This window comes from Fragaria vesca, linkage group LG3 (assembly GCF_000184155.1).
Source record: "Fragaria vesca subsp. vesca linkage group LG3, FraVesHawaii_1.0, whole genome shotgun sequence".
In the NCBI taxonomy this organism is placed as follows: Eukaryota; Viridiplantae; Streptophyta; class Magnoliopsida; order Rosales; family Rosaceae; genus Fragaria; species Fragaria vesca.
The window spans coordinates 15,842,621-15,859,285 of record NC_020493.1 but is presented as its reverse complement, the minus strand read 5'-3'; the positions used below and the strand labels follow the sequence as shown (position 1 = coordinate 15,859,285).

The 16,665-nt window shown below is 38.7% G+C and overlaps 3 protein-coding genes across 6 annotated transcripts; 2 read left to right on the top strand and 1 right to left on the bottom strand.

The window, feature by feature from the left end:
- Nucleotides 1-2,657: 2,657 nt before the first annotated feature.
- LOC101307182 lies at nt 2,658-5,962 on the top strand. Its single transcript, XM_004294411.1, has 5 exons — nt 2,658-2,841; nt 2,922-3,009; nt 3,254-3,479; nt 3,679-4,861; nt 5,466-5,962. The coding sequence occupies exons 3-5, from the start codon at nt 3,258-3,260 to the stop codon at nt 5,477-5,479; spliced, it is 1,419 nt and encodes a 472-aa protein (XP_004294459.1). The 5' UTR covers nt 2,658-2,841; nt 2,922-3,009; nt 3,254-3,257; the 3' UTR covers nt 5,480-5,962.
- An 817-nt stretch (nt 5,963-6,779) lies between these two features.
- Nucleotides 6,780-11,522, top strand: LOC101306893 (protein TORNADO 1-like). Its single transcript, XM_004294410.1, has 3 exons — nt 6,780-8,283; nt 8,369-9,612; nt 10,005-11,522. The coding sequence occupies exons 1-3, from the start codon at nt 6,780-6,782 to the stop codon at nt 11,406-11,408; spliced, it is 4,152 nt and encodes a 1,383-aa protein (XP_004294458.1). The 3' UTR covers nt 11,409-11,522.
- A 400-nt stretch (nt 11,523-11,922) lies between these two features.
- LOC101306022 lies at nt 11,923-15,175 on the bottom strand. Of its 4 annotated transcripts, XM_004294409.1 has the most exons (3): nt 14,334-14,819; nt 12,689-13,511; nt 11,923-12,622 (listed from the first exon to the last, which is right to left on the bottom strand). In XM_004294409.1, the coding sequence occupies exons 2-3, from the start codon at nt 13,487-13,489 to the stop codon at nt 12,194-12,196; spliced, it is 1,230 nt and encodes a 409-aa protein (XP_004294457.1). In that variant the 5' UTR covers nt 13,490-13,511; nt 14,334-14,819; the 3' UTR covers nt 11,923-12,193. The 4 variants fall into 4 exon arrangements, with proteins under 4 accessions (XP_004294457.1, XP_004294456.1, XP_004294454.1 ...); XM_004294408.1 differs by lacking the exon at nt 14,334-14,819 and adding an exon at nt 15,096-15,175 and having other exon boundaries at nt 11,923-13,511; XM_004294406.1 differs by having other exon boundaries at nt 11,923-13,511.
- Between the last annotated feature and the right edge of the window lie 1,490 nt (nt 15,176-16,665).

Below are 16,665 nucleotides of genomic sequence, written 5' to 3'. Positions count from 1 at the left end.
CCTCCTCTCTATATCATGTTGTTACGTTCTGTCCACACTGTCCACAATGCCAATAAAAAACCCTTCCAACTGCTGCATAGAAAGGTTATCCATGACCAAAAAAACCCAAACAGCTAGAGTTGATCCCGGGTAAGAATAGCTTATCAAGTGTAGAGGATTATGCTTCCAAAAAGACTGAACCACAGGGCAATCCCGGAACAAATGCAGTCCAGTTTCTACCTCGTTACCACAGAATATGCACCTCACATCAGGTATGAACAGTCGTCGACTCAAGGCTGCTCTCGTAGGGATCACTTCCCTCACATCAGGTATGAACAGTCGTCGACTCAAGGATGAGAGTTTTCTTAATTCTTGACGAATTCTGAAATGATGGAATTTAGATATATTGAAACTCCGTTAATTGCAATTCCCATTGTTTAGTTATGTATATTTGGAATTTGAAGTGTGTGATAGATTAAGAAAGTTTAAAAAATATATATAAAAAATAAAATTTTAAAAAGCCTTGTTTTGGAAATGAAATTGAATCATGCAAAGGAATTTGTAAATGACACCTATTTTTGGTGGAATTCAAGTGAGGAATTTGATCAATGAATTCATTCGTTTTCAATTCCATCGAAATTTAAATGATGTCAAACAAGGGAATTGACTTTTAGTAATTATGAAATCCTTACTTTCAATTAAACTAGCTTTTATACCCGCGAATCTTGCATGTAGAAGACATCGTTAGTAGGTAGTTACTTTTTCTTTCTCATTTGTAGTTATTTTTTCTTTAGGTGCGGCTATTGCCACCATACAGTCTTCTTTGTTCACCTTACAACCATTTCAATTATTGAAAGATTATATTACCCATGTGTAAAACCCTAAAATGACTAATAAATACACTAAGTTTGTAAAATCCAAAATCTATAATGAATACTAAATACATACCAATGAATTTATTGAATTATATATTTATATACAATGTTACCAAAAAAAGACTGCTTAATATCTCATTGAATAACATGGATTTTCATACTTCGCTAATCATATCTTAATCGACCCATCATTACTTTGTCATTTAATTCACAAAACCATAGTGTTAACTTGATCAACATCTTTACAATACACTCTTAAACATTGAAAAATACAAATTTAAGGGTTCATTCCTTTCAAAAAAAAAAAGTTTAAGATGCAAAAAAAAAGAAGGTAAAATATTGTATAGTCTTTGTGGTTTGAAGTCGACATATGTTCAGTCTTTGTGGTTTTATTTTAATCTGAATGGTCTTTAAAGTCACAATTTTTCATCCAAATGGTCATTTAGTCAATTAAATGGCTGACGTGGCCGTTAAAAATTGGAATGTCTTTAACGACCACGTCAGTATTGTAATAAAAAAAAAATTTGACAAAATGACCATTTGGATCAGAACGGTTTGGAGGCAGTAGGTCGCACACCAACAACGACAATGGTAAACTTTCTTGGTCAATTAGAAGGAGAAGGTGGCGACAGAGCTACTTGCTTTTTGGTCGGCATGGGTTGACTGACCTAGCCGGTCAGTCGAATCTCTAAATGGTCAAGTGGGGCGCTTCCTAGGCTTGAACAGGTCAAGGTCTACTTAGGCTTTGCTTAAGGGCAGCTAATCATTTTGGGCCATTGTGATGTTGACTCTCATACCATGTTTTTCCTCTACCCCTCAAGATTTTCAAACCGTGAATAAAGCTCCTTCTTCTTATCTACCTTGTTTTGCGATGGAAGATTATGTCATCCTTCGTAACCACCTCTTTAGATCTCAAGTTTGTTTATTGAGATCTATTTTGGTTTGGTTGTTCTCACGCTTTTATGCGAGATTTTCTCGTAATCGGTCAACTAGAGAATGTATAGCGGCTCTATCCATATTCTCACCTCTGCATACCACATGCATTTGATTACCAATCCTTGCTCGCAATTTTCGTTGAAAATCCAGTGACGATCTGCCCGACTGCAAGTTAGAGATGAAGAAGAACTTTTGTTTAGGGTTGGATATTTTGGTATTTTGGGCCTATAATTTTTTGTTTTGCTTTTATTTTGTAATGTCCTTCTTATGTTTTAATCTTCTTAGGAGATGACTTTTAGTTGTTGTCTGTCCATGACTTTGTTTTGGCCTCCATGTGTCTTATGACTTCTATGATATTCACGATAAAAAAAATACCGATATGATATTCAAGACATAAAATATTATTTTGTGTGTTTTTATTGAAAATAATTTCTAAAAGTATCATTTCAGTTGCTTTTAAAATTTGCTTCAGTAATTATAAATTTTCAAATAAAGCTTCTATTCTAGTAATTTACCAATCACAACCAAATCTAAAATTTTAAATGAGATCTGATTCTTTTTTCTTCTTTTTTTAACCAAAGCAATCTCAAACGGATAATTTGTAAATGCTCGGATTATCAATAACTGTAATTTGCTCCAACGCAAGTCATTATGCTTTCCTTTTGAAATTCATATTCTCCTCCTTTGTTTGAGCAAAGAAACATCCGCTGTGATCTGCTTGGCTCCTCCATATATTCTTCGAGACCAGTCGATTTGTCAGTCTATTTATAAAAATTTGTCCCTTACCTACAGCTTCACATTCTATTTATATTTCTCATATTTTAATTACATAAAAGAGGAAGTGGAATAGCCACGAAAGATAGAATAGAAAAGGGTGAGAGATAGGGGGAGAGAGAGAGAGATAGAGCCAGCCTTTGTACCAAGGAGAGAGAGAGTGAGAGAGAGAGAGAGAGAGGAGGATGACCACCACATCCTCTGTTTCCATTACTTATATTCCTTTTCTTAGATCTTAGTTTCTATCATTTTCTCTTATCTGGGTCCTCCTTGAATGGTAAAGTTTCCATCTTGATCTTGTTTTTGAGTATTATTGGGTCTCTGATCCCTATTGCTGATTTTGTTGGGTTTTGCTAGGAATCCTTCTGTTGATCTGGTTGTTGGTGAAGGTCTGATGTTCCAAGATTGAATCTTTACATTCTCCTGCTGTCTGAATTTGGACAAGGTAGATTGTATAATCACTCTCCTGTGTTTGATTGCTTGTATCTGCATTTTGATCTATTTGCTATGCTCTTCTGGACATTAAGTAGTGTATTGGTATTGATTAGACTACGCCAATGATAAAGGTTTTGGCTTTCCTATTGAATTGTGAACGTCCATTGATGGCTTTGCAGTTTGTGCTGAATTGTGTATGTTTTTAAGTGTTTGTTATTTGAACTGAATTGGGTTATTGAATTTGAATTGCATAGAAGGATGGAACCAGATCTCGGCAAGATCTTCATTGGTGGGATTTCCTGGGACACAGATGAGGAACAGCTTAAAGAGTATTTTAACAAATATGGAGAGGTGGTGGAAGCTGTGATCATGAGGGATCGGGCAACCGGTCGTGCTCGTGGCTTTGGTTTTGTTGTCTTTGCTGATCCTGCTGTTGCAGATAGGGTCGTTAAGGATAAGCACATGATCGATAGCCGAACAGTGAGTATTGCATTTATCTTTTTGCAGCATATACTAAGTCGGTAGTCTACGAAGTTTGTTACAGGATCTATAATCGTCAAATATATAAGCTCCACATGACTCTAGATAGTCAAGTTGAATTGCGATTAGATTTTAGAATCTGCATTGGATAAATGTTTACCCATCAATTGTTTTGCTGACTTCACTGTTTTGAATTTAGGTGGAAGCAAAGAAGGCTGTTCCTAAGGAGGATCAGCACATTTTGAACAGGACTGGGAGTGCACATAGTTCTCCTGGTCCTGGACGCACAAGAAAGATTTTTGTTGGGGGTTTAGCATCCACAGTCACTGAGAATGACTTTAAGACATACTTTGATCAGTTTGGTACTGTCACTGATGTCGTAGTAATGTATGATCACAACACCCAAAGGCCTAGAGGCTTTGGCTTCATCACTTATGACTCAGAGGAGGCAGTGGACAGAGTTTTGCATAAAACATTCCATGAACTCAATGGTAAGATGGTTGAGGTCAAGAGGGCAGTCCCTAAAGAACAATCCCCAGGGCCCCTCCGGAGCCCTCAGATAGGATACAACTATAGTCCAAGTAGAGCCAATAACTTACTTAACAGTTATGCTCAGGGTTATAATATGAGCCTAGTTGGGGGCTTTGGTGCTGGTATGGATAACAGGTTCAATCCAATTTCTAGTGGTCGTAGTGGGTTTTCTCCAATTGGCACTAATAGATATGGAATGAGTATGAATATGGAGCCAGGGTTGACCTCAAGCTATGGTGGGAATTCCAACTTCGGTAATAGTCTAGGATATGCACTGATGTTGAGCCCCACGTATAATGGCAATTCAAACAGGTACACTAATCCTATTGGATATAATGCTGCTAATGGAAGGAGCACCTCTCTAGTAAACTCACCTACTCGGAATGTCTGGGGAAACAGTGGCATCAACAACGCCATGAATCCTGGGAGTACGGGAGCTTACTTGAGCTCTCTGAATGGAGGGTTTGGCATTAGTGGTTCAACTTTGGGACCCAGTTCTTTTTCAACTCAAGGTAGAGGGACTCTATCTGGCTTTACTAGTCCCAGTAATTACCGGAATGGAAGTAACAGCTTTGGGTTGGAAGGAGCAGGATATGGAAGAATCAATGGCACTGGTGTAACCTCAGCATCATCATTTCCCACATCAAGTGCTGGTTATGAGGGGTCGTATGGGGACTTCTACCATAGTGGTTCAGTTCATGGTGATTCAACTTGGCGCTCTACCACTCCTGAGCTAGAAGGTTCTAGTACGTTTAGTTATGGTCTGGGTGATATTGCTCCAGGTGCCCCAGCCAAAAATTCCCAGGATTACATCGGAAGCTACAGTGTTAACAGTAGACAACCAAATAGAGGTAACACTCCTGACATCATTAAATAAGCTTAGTTGTTTTCTTACGTTACATTGTACAGAGAACTTGTTAATCCGAAAGAAGAGCTTTTGGTATCATGTTTGAAGGATTTAATTGTGTTATATTGTCATTTATTTTTAGTTTGTAGAGCAATCTGGATATTGAATGATTGATATGAAACAATATGAATAAATAAACCTGAGATATAGATATCTATAGTTCTTTTATTGAATAATTCATACATTACATGCATATTTAAGCAATTAAGAGAGAACAGTTTTTCCTTAATTAGTCATTTGAAAATAACTCTGTAGCTTCTTTTGTTTCCCTCTTTCTATTCTATTTATGAGATGCTGTTGTTGATCAGTCTGCTTATTTTAGTATAAAGTCTAGCCATCTAGTACCTGAACCTACATTTTAGAAATTTGGCCATCCATGAGGTTCCACTGTCCTATTAACATTGACGTTGGTAAAAGCTGTTCTCTAGATTCTACGCAGACAGTGCTGAACATTTATGTTGAAAAATTAGTCTAGTGCTAATTGGTACATTCTATTTCATGGAATTCACTCTATTTTCCTCTTTCTGTTTGATTACTATGTACTTCAGGAATTGCTGCTTAGGAGATTTGTTGCTTGGGCATCAAGAGGGTGATCGTAGTGAAGCAAAACCAGTCAACAGTGACGGATTGTGAATATTATATATCTCCCTTATAAAGATTTTGAGCTTACAAGGAATGTGATCATGCAGTTCTAATGGGGTTCTTTAATTATGAAGTAGACATTCAGCATGGAGTTTTGTGTAAGGTTTGAATTTTGTTATTTTGTTACATAGGTTCCTTTGTTGGAATTTGGTTGAGGTGTAAAATCAGACTGCGGATACATACTCAGGAAGACGCTTTCATTTTATGTACTGTGCATCTCCAGCGAGTCGGCCCGATTAGTATGTTGAAAGAGATAGGAGTGTTTTCTTGATCGTTTTCTTTTTATTGCTGTAAGCCTGGCTAAGCTGCTGGCTCTTATATTTCTTATATGGAGGTATGGGATTTGTTTTCTCTTTTCTTACTCTATGGATGCCCTAATTAGTCAACTGGGATTCCCATCACAAATAATTTGACATGATTTTTTTTGTTGAAACACAAGTCTGCAAAACACTCTGACATTACTCTTTTGTTTGTGGTTGCTTTATGGAACTTCAGTTTTTTTTCAATGTTATTGGCTTTGCCTCCATAGAGCCATTCTCCCACATTCAGCGTCGGAATACATTGAGGTTTAGGCCTTTAAGGAGTGTTTGGGGATGGTGGTTTCAGCACTCCTCTTCCGTATTCTCAGTGCTGCTTTTCTCTTTGGTTCATGGGATGTGTAGAATGTAAGTTAGTATTTACGCTTGCATTGGCATTTGGGTGTGGATTTTTGTGGATGTGATAGAAAGACTCCCAGAGGGGTCTTCAATTCAAAATAGACAGTAGAATCTGAAATTATTTCAGACCCCCTAATTAAGGGGATGTTTGTCTCCCAACACTAAGCTGCCTTTTCCCGCTGCTTTATAGGATTCCTTGGTCCTTTCCAATATGTTAAAGAAGAGAAATGGAGCATTGCTCGCTGCCCAAAATGTCAACAAAGTACACAATCACGTTGTTCCTCATCACTTCGTTTTCCGCCTGTTCTAACCAGTTCAGTTCAACTGTCAATGCAAAACAAGTAGTGTGTGTTTGTGTTCATACATGTATAACAAGATTGCATAAAGTTATAGACCGTATAGCATAAATCTTCAGCTGTAAGTTTAGAACACGAATCATTATCAGACATTACCTCACTAAAGGCCAAAGTTGGACCATTAAGCAAGAAAGCATAAGCTTTACCTCACTACTATATAACTTGTTATTTATAAATGCATAGTTTCTGAAGTTCATCTCAAACGACAATGGCAGCAACCCAGAACCTCAAAGATCTCCAATGGGTTCTGCAATCCCTCAAATCCGAAGGTCTCAACCTACAAAACATCTCCTTCTACCTTTCACAACCCTCTTCTGGTTGCTACCAAGAAACCGAGAACTCCATGAACATAAACATTTCAAAAGACAGCCTCTCTTACTTTTCACAGTTCCTCACAGTTTTAGGAACATCCAAAGCAACCCAGTTGTCTCTAAGAAACTTGGAGTTCCACCAGATCGAATGGGAGCTCCAACAACTGCGTGATCTCGCTGTGTTACTTGAGTGCAACTCAAACATCAAGCTAGTCATGTTTCGGAGAAACAGATTCGGAAGAGAATGCATATCAGAGCTATCAGAAGTTCTGAAGAGAAATGGAGTTATCAAAGAGGTAATGTTTACTGAATCAAATGTTGGGTCTGTTGGAGCTGCATTTCTTGCTTCTGCTCTCAAAATGAATGATAGCTTGGAAGAGTTACAGATATGGGAAGACTCCATTGGCTCCAAGGGAGCAGAGGAGCTCTCAAAGATGATTGAAGTGAACTCAACACTGAAGCTGTTGACAATATTTGACTCGAATTCGATCACTGCAACCCCACTTATCTCTGCAGTTTTAGCAAGGAATAGAGCAATGGAAGTTCATGTTTGGAGTGGAGAAAATGGCGAAAAGAGTTCTAAGGTGGTTGAGTTTCTACCTGAAAACAGCACACTGAGAATTTACAGGCTGGACCTTTCAGGTGCATGCAGGGTTGCCTGCGCTCTTGGCTGGAACTCAACTGTCAAGTCACTTGACATGACTGGAGTGCGGTTGAAGTCAAGATGGGCCAAGGAGTTTCGATGGGTTTTGGAACAAAACCAGAGCCTCAAAGAGGTAAACTTGTCGAAAACTTGCCTGAAAGACAAGGGAGTCATATATGTAGCAGCTGGACTATTTAAGAACCAGAGTTTGGAGAGCTTGTATTTGGATGGAAACAGATTTGGAGGTATAGGAGTTGAGCATTTACTCTGTCCTTTGAGCCGGTTTTCTGCTCTGCAATATCAAGCAAACATTACTTTAAAGTCTGTGACATTTGGAGGTGGAAGAACAAAGATTGGAAGGGAGGGACTTGCAGCCATTTTACAGATGCTGACATCCAATGAGACTTTGACTCGGTTGGGGATATATGATGATGAGAGTTTAAGATCAGATGATTTTGTCAAAATTTTCAGGAGCTTGGAGAAGAATGCCTCCTTGAGACACTTGTCTTTACAGGGCTGCAAGGGTGTTCAAGGAGAGTTGCTTCTGCAGACAATCATGGATACATTACAGGTAAATCCTTGGATTGAAGATATCGATCTTTCGAGAACACCACTGCAAACTTCAGGAAAGACTGATGGGCTGTATCAAAGATTGGGTCAGAATGGTAAGGCAGAACCCGAAACAGATTTGCTCAAGGACATGCCACTGACAGTACCAAAGAGCTGTAGGGTATTTTTCTGTGGGCAAGAATATGCAGGTAATCATCCAACTTTAGACTACAAAGTTGATTTTCTCAAGTACTTGTTAGCTTATGAAAAACAACTTTGGATTTTAATTTGCAGGTAAGACTACATTATGCAATACAATACTGCAGAGTTTCTACTCATCAAAGCTTCCCCTCGTGGACCAAGTAAGATCTCTAGTAAACCCAGTTGAGCAAGCAGTTAGATCAGTTGGAGTGAAGATCAAAACATTCAAAGATGACGACACGAAGATTTCGATATGGAATCTTGCTGGTCAGCATGAATTCTATTCCCTCCATGATCTCATGTTTCCGGGGCATGGGAGTGCATCATTCTTTCTCGTAGTGTCCAGTCTATTTAGGAAAACAAACAATAGAGAGCCAAAGACTGCAACGGAGATAGAAGAGGACCTCCAGTACTGGCTCAGGTTCATAGTGTCAAATTCAAAAAGAGCAGTTCAGCAATGCATGCTACCAAATGTGACAATCGTGCTCACGCACTATGACAAAGTCAATCAACCATCACAGAACTTGCAGGATGCAGTAAACTCAATCCAAAGATTGCGAGACAAGTTCCAGGGATTTGTTGACTTCTACCCAACAGTGTTCACAGTTGATGCAAGATCATCAGCATCAGTGAATAAACTCACCCATCACATTCTAAAGACAAGCAAGACGGTTCTTCAGAGAGTCCCAAGAATCTATCAGCTCTGCCATGACCTTATGCAAATGCTATCAGACTGGAGATCAGAGAACTACAACAAGCCAGCCATGCAGTGGAAGGAGTTTGATGAGCTATGCCAAGCCAAGGATCCATCCTTAAGAATTCGGTCAAGACATGATAATAGACCGAAGATGGAAATGAGGCGACGAGCTGTAGCTACTTGCCTTCATCACATAGGAGAGTTGATATATTTTGATGAACTGGGGTTTCTAATCTTGGATTGTGAGTGGTTCTGTGGTGAGGTTCTTGGCCAACTAATAAGACTAGATGTAAGAAAGCGAAGCTCCTCAGAGAATAATGGATTCATCAGCAGGAAAGATTTCGAGAAGATTCTTAGAGGAAGTCTACAGAGTCCAATTCCTGGGATGGGTTCAAAGATATTTGATAACTTAGAGACTAGTGACCTTGTGAGGATGATGCTTAAACTCGAACTGTGTTACCAACAGGACCCATCAGACCCTGATTCATTGCTATTCATTCCCTCACTTCTTGAAGAAGGCAGAGGGAAGCCACAAAGATGGCCATTTAGCAGACCTGAATGCATTTTTGCAGGCAGACATCTTGAATGTGATGATTCAAGCCACATGTTCCTCACACCGGGCTTCTTTCCTCGACTACAGGTAAGACTTATCCCAGTTGTTATTATCATTGTCTTTTCAGTTCTTGTTGATATTTCTCTCTGAACTTTCTTGAGCTATAAGCAAAATTAGTTTGAAGGGTCTAAGCACAAACTGAAGAGAAAGTCATTCTATTGCTTTTCTGTGAGATTAGCTAAATGGTATCCATTTTATAATATTAGCTATTTGTTCCAGGCCACGAAAACAGACTCAAACTTTAGGATCATATGAAACATGCATATGAACATTCACACACAAGTGACACAACACAGATATATCTATATACTGCAAAGAAATCAAGTACAGGTTCATGTACCTTAAAACTAGAAATGTAATAACATCTTGGGCAGTTACGAATCCATATTCTCATCAAACTTCGTATGTTGCAAATCTAGGTGCAACTGCATAACAAAGTCATGGCCTTGAAGAACCAACATGGAGCAACTTACAGTCTTGAGAAGCACCTGATCTCTATAAACATTAATGGAATCTACATCAGAGTTGAATTGGGAGGACAGCTTGGTTACTATATCGATGTTCTAGCATGCTCCACCAAGAACCTGACAGAAACACTTAGAGTCAGCCAGCAGCTTATAATACCAGCAATTCATAGCCTCTGTCATGGCATCACCTTGACTGAAAACGTGATACGGCCAGAATGTGTCCGTAACCTCACACCTCCAAGATGCAGGAAAACACAATGCGTTTCATTGCAACAACTGAAACATGCATTGCTTTCTGTTCCTGCAGACAGCATGTATGATTACCAGCACACATGGGATCCAATCTCAGATTTCGGAACACAAATAATGGGAGCTGGTTTTGACTTTGCCCGAGACCTCCTATCAGAAGATGACTTCCGAGAAGTACTGCACCGCAGATATCATGACCTATACAACCTTGCTCAAGAACTGGAAATCCCACCTGATAATACAGATGGAGCAGAGAACACAATATCCACCAGTGATGAGCTTGCAACAGTTGAACCAACTATTGGTGGAATTGCCAAAGGGGTTGAAGTAGTTCTGCAGAGACTGAAGATCATTGAGCAAGAAATCAGAGACTTGAAACAGGAGATCCAAGGTTTGAGATATTATGAGCATAGACTCCTCTCTGAGCTTCACCGCAAAGTGACCTACCTTGTGACCTACAATGTCCAAATTGAAGAGAGGAAAGTGCCCAACATGTTCTACTTTGTCAGAACAGAAAACTACTCTAGGAGATTGATCACCAACATGGTTCCTGGAATGAATGCTATTCGACTCCACATGTTATGTGAATTCCGAAGAGAAATGCATGTTGTGGAAGATCAGATAGGGTGTGAAATGATGCAGGTTGATAACACAACCGTGAAGTCCTTAGCACCATACACCACAAAGTTCATGAAACTGCTGACATTTGCTCTCAAGATAGGAGCTCATCTAGCTGCTGGGATGGGTGAAATGATACCTGATTTGAGTAGGGAAGTTGCGCACCTGGCCGATTCTTCCCTCTTATATGGAGCAACAGGCGCAGGAGCAGGGACAGCAGTTGCAGCAGGAGTTATCGGAGCTGCAGCAATTGGGCGTATGAACAGAAGCAGGACTGCAGAAGGCTCAAGAGATATCCAGCAAGATCTAAGAACAGCACAGCAGTGGGTTCTGGATTTCTTGAGGGAGCGGAGATGCTCAACTGGAAAAGATATTGCAGAGAAGTTTGGCTTATGGAGAGTGAGGTACCAAGACGATGGCCAGATTGCATGGATCTGTAGGAGGCATATCAACCTCAGAGCACATGAAGTAATAGAAGTGCCACTTTGATGCTATGAAACTATCTAATATGGTTGGGATAAACAAATGTCTGTATTCTCTATTTCTCTTTGGTGTTATGATGTACAATTTTTCTTATTATGATGTGCAATGAAGTCTTCCCTCACATGTTTAAAATGTAGAACTTCAAAATAGCAGAGCATTAATAGGGAAATGATGGTTTTACTGTTGTCCATAATAGTCCCCTGGAATTAAACTTCACCTCCTTCAACAAAACTATAACCCAACCATATGTAATAGGAACTATAACTCAACCATATGTAATGAGCACAAAGAGAGAGATCATTCAGTCGAGGATTAACTATATGCTTGTCCATGTCATATGGATGGAGATGGTAAAGATCTGGTTGAAACTAAAGCAAATCATGTGAAATTGCCGAAAGCACAACAACGGGAGCTTTGGCTTTACAACTTTTTCCTCCAATCACCATGTGAATGTAGGGACCATAACATCAATCATATGATTATAAACATCATTAGCCTATAGTTAGATGGAATTCGATATCAAAATAATTAGAAGGTTATGATTAAAAGTAGCTACAAAGAGCAAGAGGGAAGATGTAACATTAGTTCATATATACTAACAGCAGGTTGTGACAGAACAAAGCTTGTAACAGGTACAAGTCAAGATTTCAAGTCATCTAAATCACCGCAACATACAAAGGAAAGCACAACAATACATAAAACAGATTATTACACTTCACTACTAGTACTAGCCTCCATTCTAAAATCTAGAGTCACCTGTGAGTCTTCGTCGGAACCAGTGAACTAGGAGCTTAGAAGAAAGCTCTACTCCCATAAAACACACGGGAGCCATTTGTCTTTGGTGTAGCTAAATTCTGATCAGAGCTCGAATTTCCTGAACTGGTTGGTGAATCGATGTCCACAGGAAGCTTCATTTTTGCCAAAGACTCAGTAAACTGCTGCATGCTTTTCATGTACATGTCTACAAAATCCTGCTGCACCACATTTTGCTCTGGAATGTTGACAGTGACCACGGGTTTTGCAATTGCATCACTAGGCACCTCACCAGATGAATCAGTCTCACCATCTTTAAGGTCTGCCCTTTTCTCTTTTGAGGCAGAAACTTGTTCCTGATTTGGCGATTCCGAAGTTGCTGGAGCGTCAAATGACTCTGAGCTTGCCTGGACTGATGGAGATGAAACCCCATTAGTTGACACACTGCTTGGGGGAGAGTCAAGCTTCTGAGCCTGAATAGATCCAAAAGCAGCCGTCGGGAAGCTTTCAACAGCATGAATGGCGCTTTCAACAGCATGAACGGCCACTTCGGAACTGACATGAGTTTCACCATCAGCAGTAACAAAGCTCTCAGAGCTCTGAGACTCAAACTCCGAACATGGGATCTTAATATACTCCGAAACCATCATCTGGTCTTCATTGGCAATATCTGGGTCTGGGAACTCTATCTTATCTAATTCTTCACAAGGAATAGAATCAGTTATCTCTGTGTCCTCCATAATAGGATTTGAGGTCAAGGACATCACTTCTGGTGAATCTCCAGCATAAGAGAGAGACAATTTCACAAACCCTGCTGGGGAATGAAAGAGATCGGTTGAAGAAAGAGGGAATTCTTTCTCCAACCTTCCATTCTTGATGAGGACCTCTGTCATAGGCACCAAAGCAAACCCCAGCAACTGATCTTCAAGATAATTCTTCACCCTGCTCAGCATCCAAATCTCACATTTGACGGAGGCATCAACAGTCCGAACATTGAGCTGGACCTTGTCATCGAAGACTGGATTCTGACCGCCACCATTAATGGTTTTGGTGGATACGGTGCGTTCTGGATCACTTGTCAGGAAAAGCTTAGCATACACATCTTGCTTGTGGTAAATGCAGATGTTGTGTATGTCCCTGGCCTGATGAACATAAACATCAATAACACCAATGTAGTCATCTACATCACAAACATTGGTTTCCTGTCTATTGGCCTCAATTCCATTAGAATATGGTCCCGAGTTGGACCGAACAGAACAGTCAGATTTCTGCTTCTCATGCTCGGAAACAACAGAGGTTTTGAATGGAGAGACAACAGATTGAGGGGAATCCATGGAATATACCCAGGAAAGGAACCTGATAAAGCAATAAAAAATAAAAAATTGCTCCTTAAGTCAGTCCTCAGGTGAAAATGCTAGATTTCAAAGATCCAGAGCTCACAATTAAGCAAAATTAAAGACAATCTTGTACTGAAGCTAATTCCCAAATAGAAAACCCTAAAGCAAAAGTAAGAATCTAGTATTGTTTCAGCAAACCCTAGACTGAGGTAAAACACAAATAATTACTTTCCAAATACAAATTATAAGGCTCAGATATCAAAGTACAATACAAAATTACAAACAACCAGATACAACCAAATCCAAATCCAACCCAACACCAGAAGTAAAGCATATAAAACCCAGAATTTTAGCCTGATAAAACTAAACACAACTACTTCTAAGTTGTAACTCAAAACTCAAGTACCACATGAACAAGTTCAAATTACCTTGAAATTGCAGCTAACCCAGAACTTGAACCAACTCGAAACCCAGAACTGAGATGAACTAAATTCTCCAATCCCAAAAGCCAAAACCCCCCAAATACTTCACTTGACTCCAAAACCCAGACCCCCAAGCTTAAAAACAAGCCAAGACCTTTGAACCAGATACCAATAAAGCTCCTACTTTTACACACAGCAAAACCACAAAACCGGAATCCAAGGGAGCCAAAACAGGAGAAAAGCAAAATCAAGCACAGTGACCCAGATCGTGATAACTCGAAATTCAAACCCTTTTGAGCCACACACCCACACCAAAAATGAATTCAACCGAAAAAAAACCAAAGGGCAAGTAGAAAAAACTAAACTAGTAAAGAAAAGCAAAAGCAGAGATTGGGGTGTTTTGTTCTTTTCTCGCTTGCCTTTGCCTCTTTGGGTTTAGGCTCCAAAGTCAAAACAGATTTGCTTGAAATCTGTGGCTCGAGTCCGATATCCTGCTACTGCAACTGGTTACTGTTTCTTTCTTTCTTCTCAGCTCTCTGAAAGTGCTCTGTTTTCAAGAGAACAAAAGAAGTGATAAAAGAAGATGTGAGAAGGGAGTTGAAGGTTGTCGGAAAGGCTCTCAAGTTGGGTAATGGAGGAGTTTATATATAGAAAAATAAAATATAAATTGCAAAAGTTTGGAGATTTTTATTTAGGTTTTATTATGATCCAAAGGGGAGGAAGAAGAGGATGGGCTAGGCAGAGACACCGTCCCACGCGTTTGAGTGAGGCGGACCAATCACGGTTGAGGTAGGTGCGCTTCTTCTTGGTGGGACATGGAAACGTATATGGACTTGTCACTGCACTGCAGTAGAGCCTCTCTTTCTCTCTCTCTTTTTGGTGTTTTTGTGTGTCAGTCCGTTGGTGCTCTCGGCATTAGAGCTTCGGGGCTTATCATTGTTAAGCTTCCATTAATGGTGTTTCTATATGTAACCGGTAGATCTCAAATTGCAACGGCGGAACTAGACTTTAGATTAGGTTGGCTGAAATTTTTTTTTAAAGTTTTTATTTTTTTTCTTCTATATTTTACATCTTAGATTAAAAACATATTAAATAATCACGTAGTTAACTGATCATTAAGAATTCAATATTACAACATTTTATAGAATTTGATAACAAAAGTTAAAGACAAAATAACATACCTATCAAATTAAACCATACGCTCTAGAATAGAAGCAAAATCTAATAACTAAACGCACAAACACTGCTCTAACAATACAGTAAACGAGTGTATAATCCTAAAACCTAACTGGACAGAAAAACACAATCTAATACTATGAATCAAACGTTGGTACTATTACAACTATATATATATATATACACACACACATCATTAACATTAGTCATCTATAATAAAGTAAGCAAGCAATTGAGATTAGAATTAGAATTTCAATAGAAATATAGTACGATGGGATGATGAGATATTGAAATTATCAAGGCATTAATCAATTGAGATTTGAGATGATGGGATATTGAGACTAAATTTGATCAAGGTATTAATCAATTGAGATTTGAGAACTAGGTCATGACACGTATAAGACTCTAAGAGGATGATCGATATAACTAAGAATCATACCTGAAGATTAAAGAGAGAAACCTTGACACTTGGCTTAGGTGTTTCAACAGAAGAGAATGGAGACGTATACAATAACAAAGAAAAAGAAATAAAGAGAAGAAAGTTGACCTAAAATATATTAAAGGAGCAACTGATTTTAATAAAATAAACAATATATATGTAATTAGAAAGAAAAAAAAGTCATATAGACTAAGTTCAATTACATATAGACTAAGTATAAAAATTTGGGGTGGGCTGGTTTTCATAATTTAAATTTTTTTTAACTATAATTATTTAACAAAACAATGTTTTCTCAAAATCTGGAGTGGGCTGTAGCACACCGTAGCCCGTGTGTAGGTACACCTTTGTCTAATTGTACATAACAGAGTCGGTTTTGCATGAAAACCGTTTATATGCTCCTATAAGAATTGAGAAATAAGGAATTGAGATAGTGACAACGAGTGAAAGTTCAATTTTAGGGATTTTACAAATTTATTCAAGGTAAATTATCTTTCAAGAAATTGACATCCCAAATTGACTACTATATAAAACTTCATTGTTGGATATGAACATATTATGTTATTGCTTTAATCCGAATTTTGATCAGAATGAGAGACCTCATGTTGTTGTCTCACAGGGGTGTGAGGATATCAGGACCCTTCTAATGAGGGATCCCTTTTTTTGTTCATTTCTAGGGATTGGGTATTTGACAAACTTTCCGATCACTAAATCACATCTCTACCATTCAGTTTGTAGGTGTATATAAGTAGATCACTTCTGCAAATTTTTAGAAAATTTGGTGATCGTTAAGTCATCCAAATGTTTGATTTATTTTTAATGATCTTGAACGGTGTAGGTTTGACATAAGTGTTAGGTTTTTTGTTTTATTCTCAGCCATCCAAGCCCATTAAAAAACAGATTTAATGGTATTGGCATATCCCTAAAAGTGACAAAAAATAAGGATCCCTCGTTGGAAGGGCCTTGTATATAATATATATATATATATATATATACACACACACAGTTCTCTTCCAGAGTGGGATCCCGTTTTGAAATTAAAGTGCATGACTCCTTATTTCGCTCACTTTCAGGTCGTATTTCCACATCTTATCCGTACAATATCTAAAACACAATGTGTAGATCATTCCTGCAAAGTT

Bases quoted from the DNA above. Each gene is read 5' to 3' on its own strand.
- LOC101307182 (XM_004294411.1), top strand. From the start codon at position 3,258: ATGGAACCAGATCTCGGCAAGATCTTCATTGGTGGGATTTCCTGGGAC. The intron at 3,480-3,678 runs GTGAGTATTGCA...TTTTGAATTTAG, and splicing joins ACATGATCGATAGCCGAACA to GTGGAAGCAAAGAAGGCTGT.
- LOC101306893 (XM_004294410.1), top strand. From the start codon at position 6,780: ATGGCAGCAACCCAGAACCTCAAAGATCTCCAATGGGTTCTGCAATCC. The intron at 8,284-8,368 runs GTAATCATCCAA...TTTAATTTGCAG, and splicing joins CTGTGGGCAAGAATATGCAG to GTAAGACTACATTATGCAAT. The intron at 9,613-10,004 runs GTAAGACTTATC...TTGCAAATCTAG, and splicing joins GCTTCTTTCCTCGACTACAG to GTGCAACTGCATAACAAAGT.
- LOC101306022 (XM_004294408.1), bottom strand. From the start codon at position 13,489: ATGGATTCCCCTCAATCTGTTGTCTCTCCATTCAAAACCTCTGTTGTT.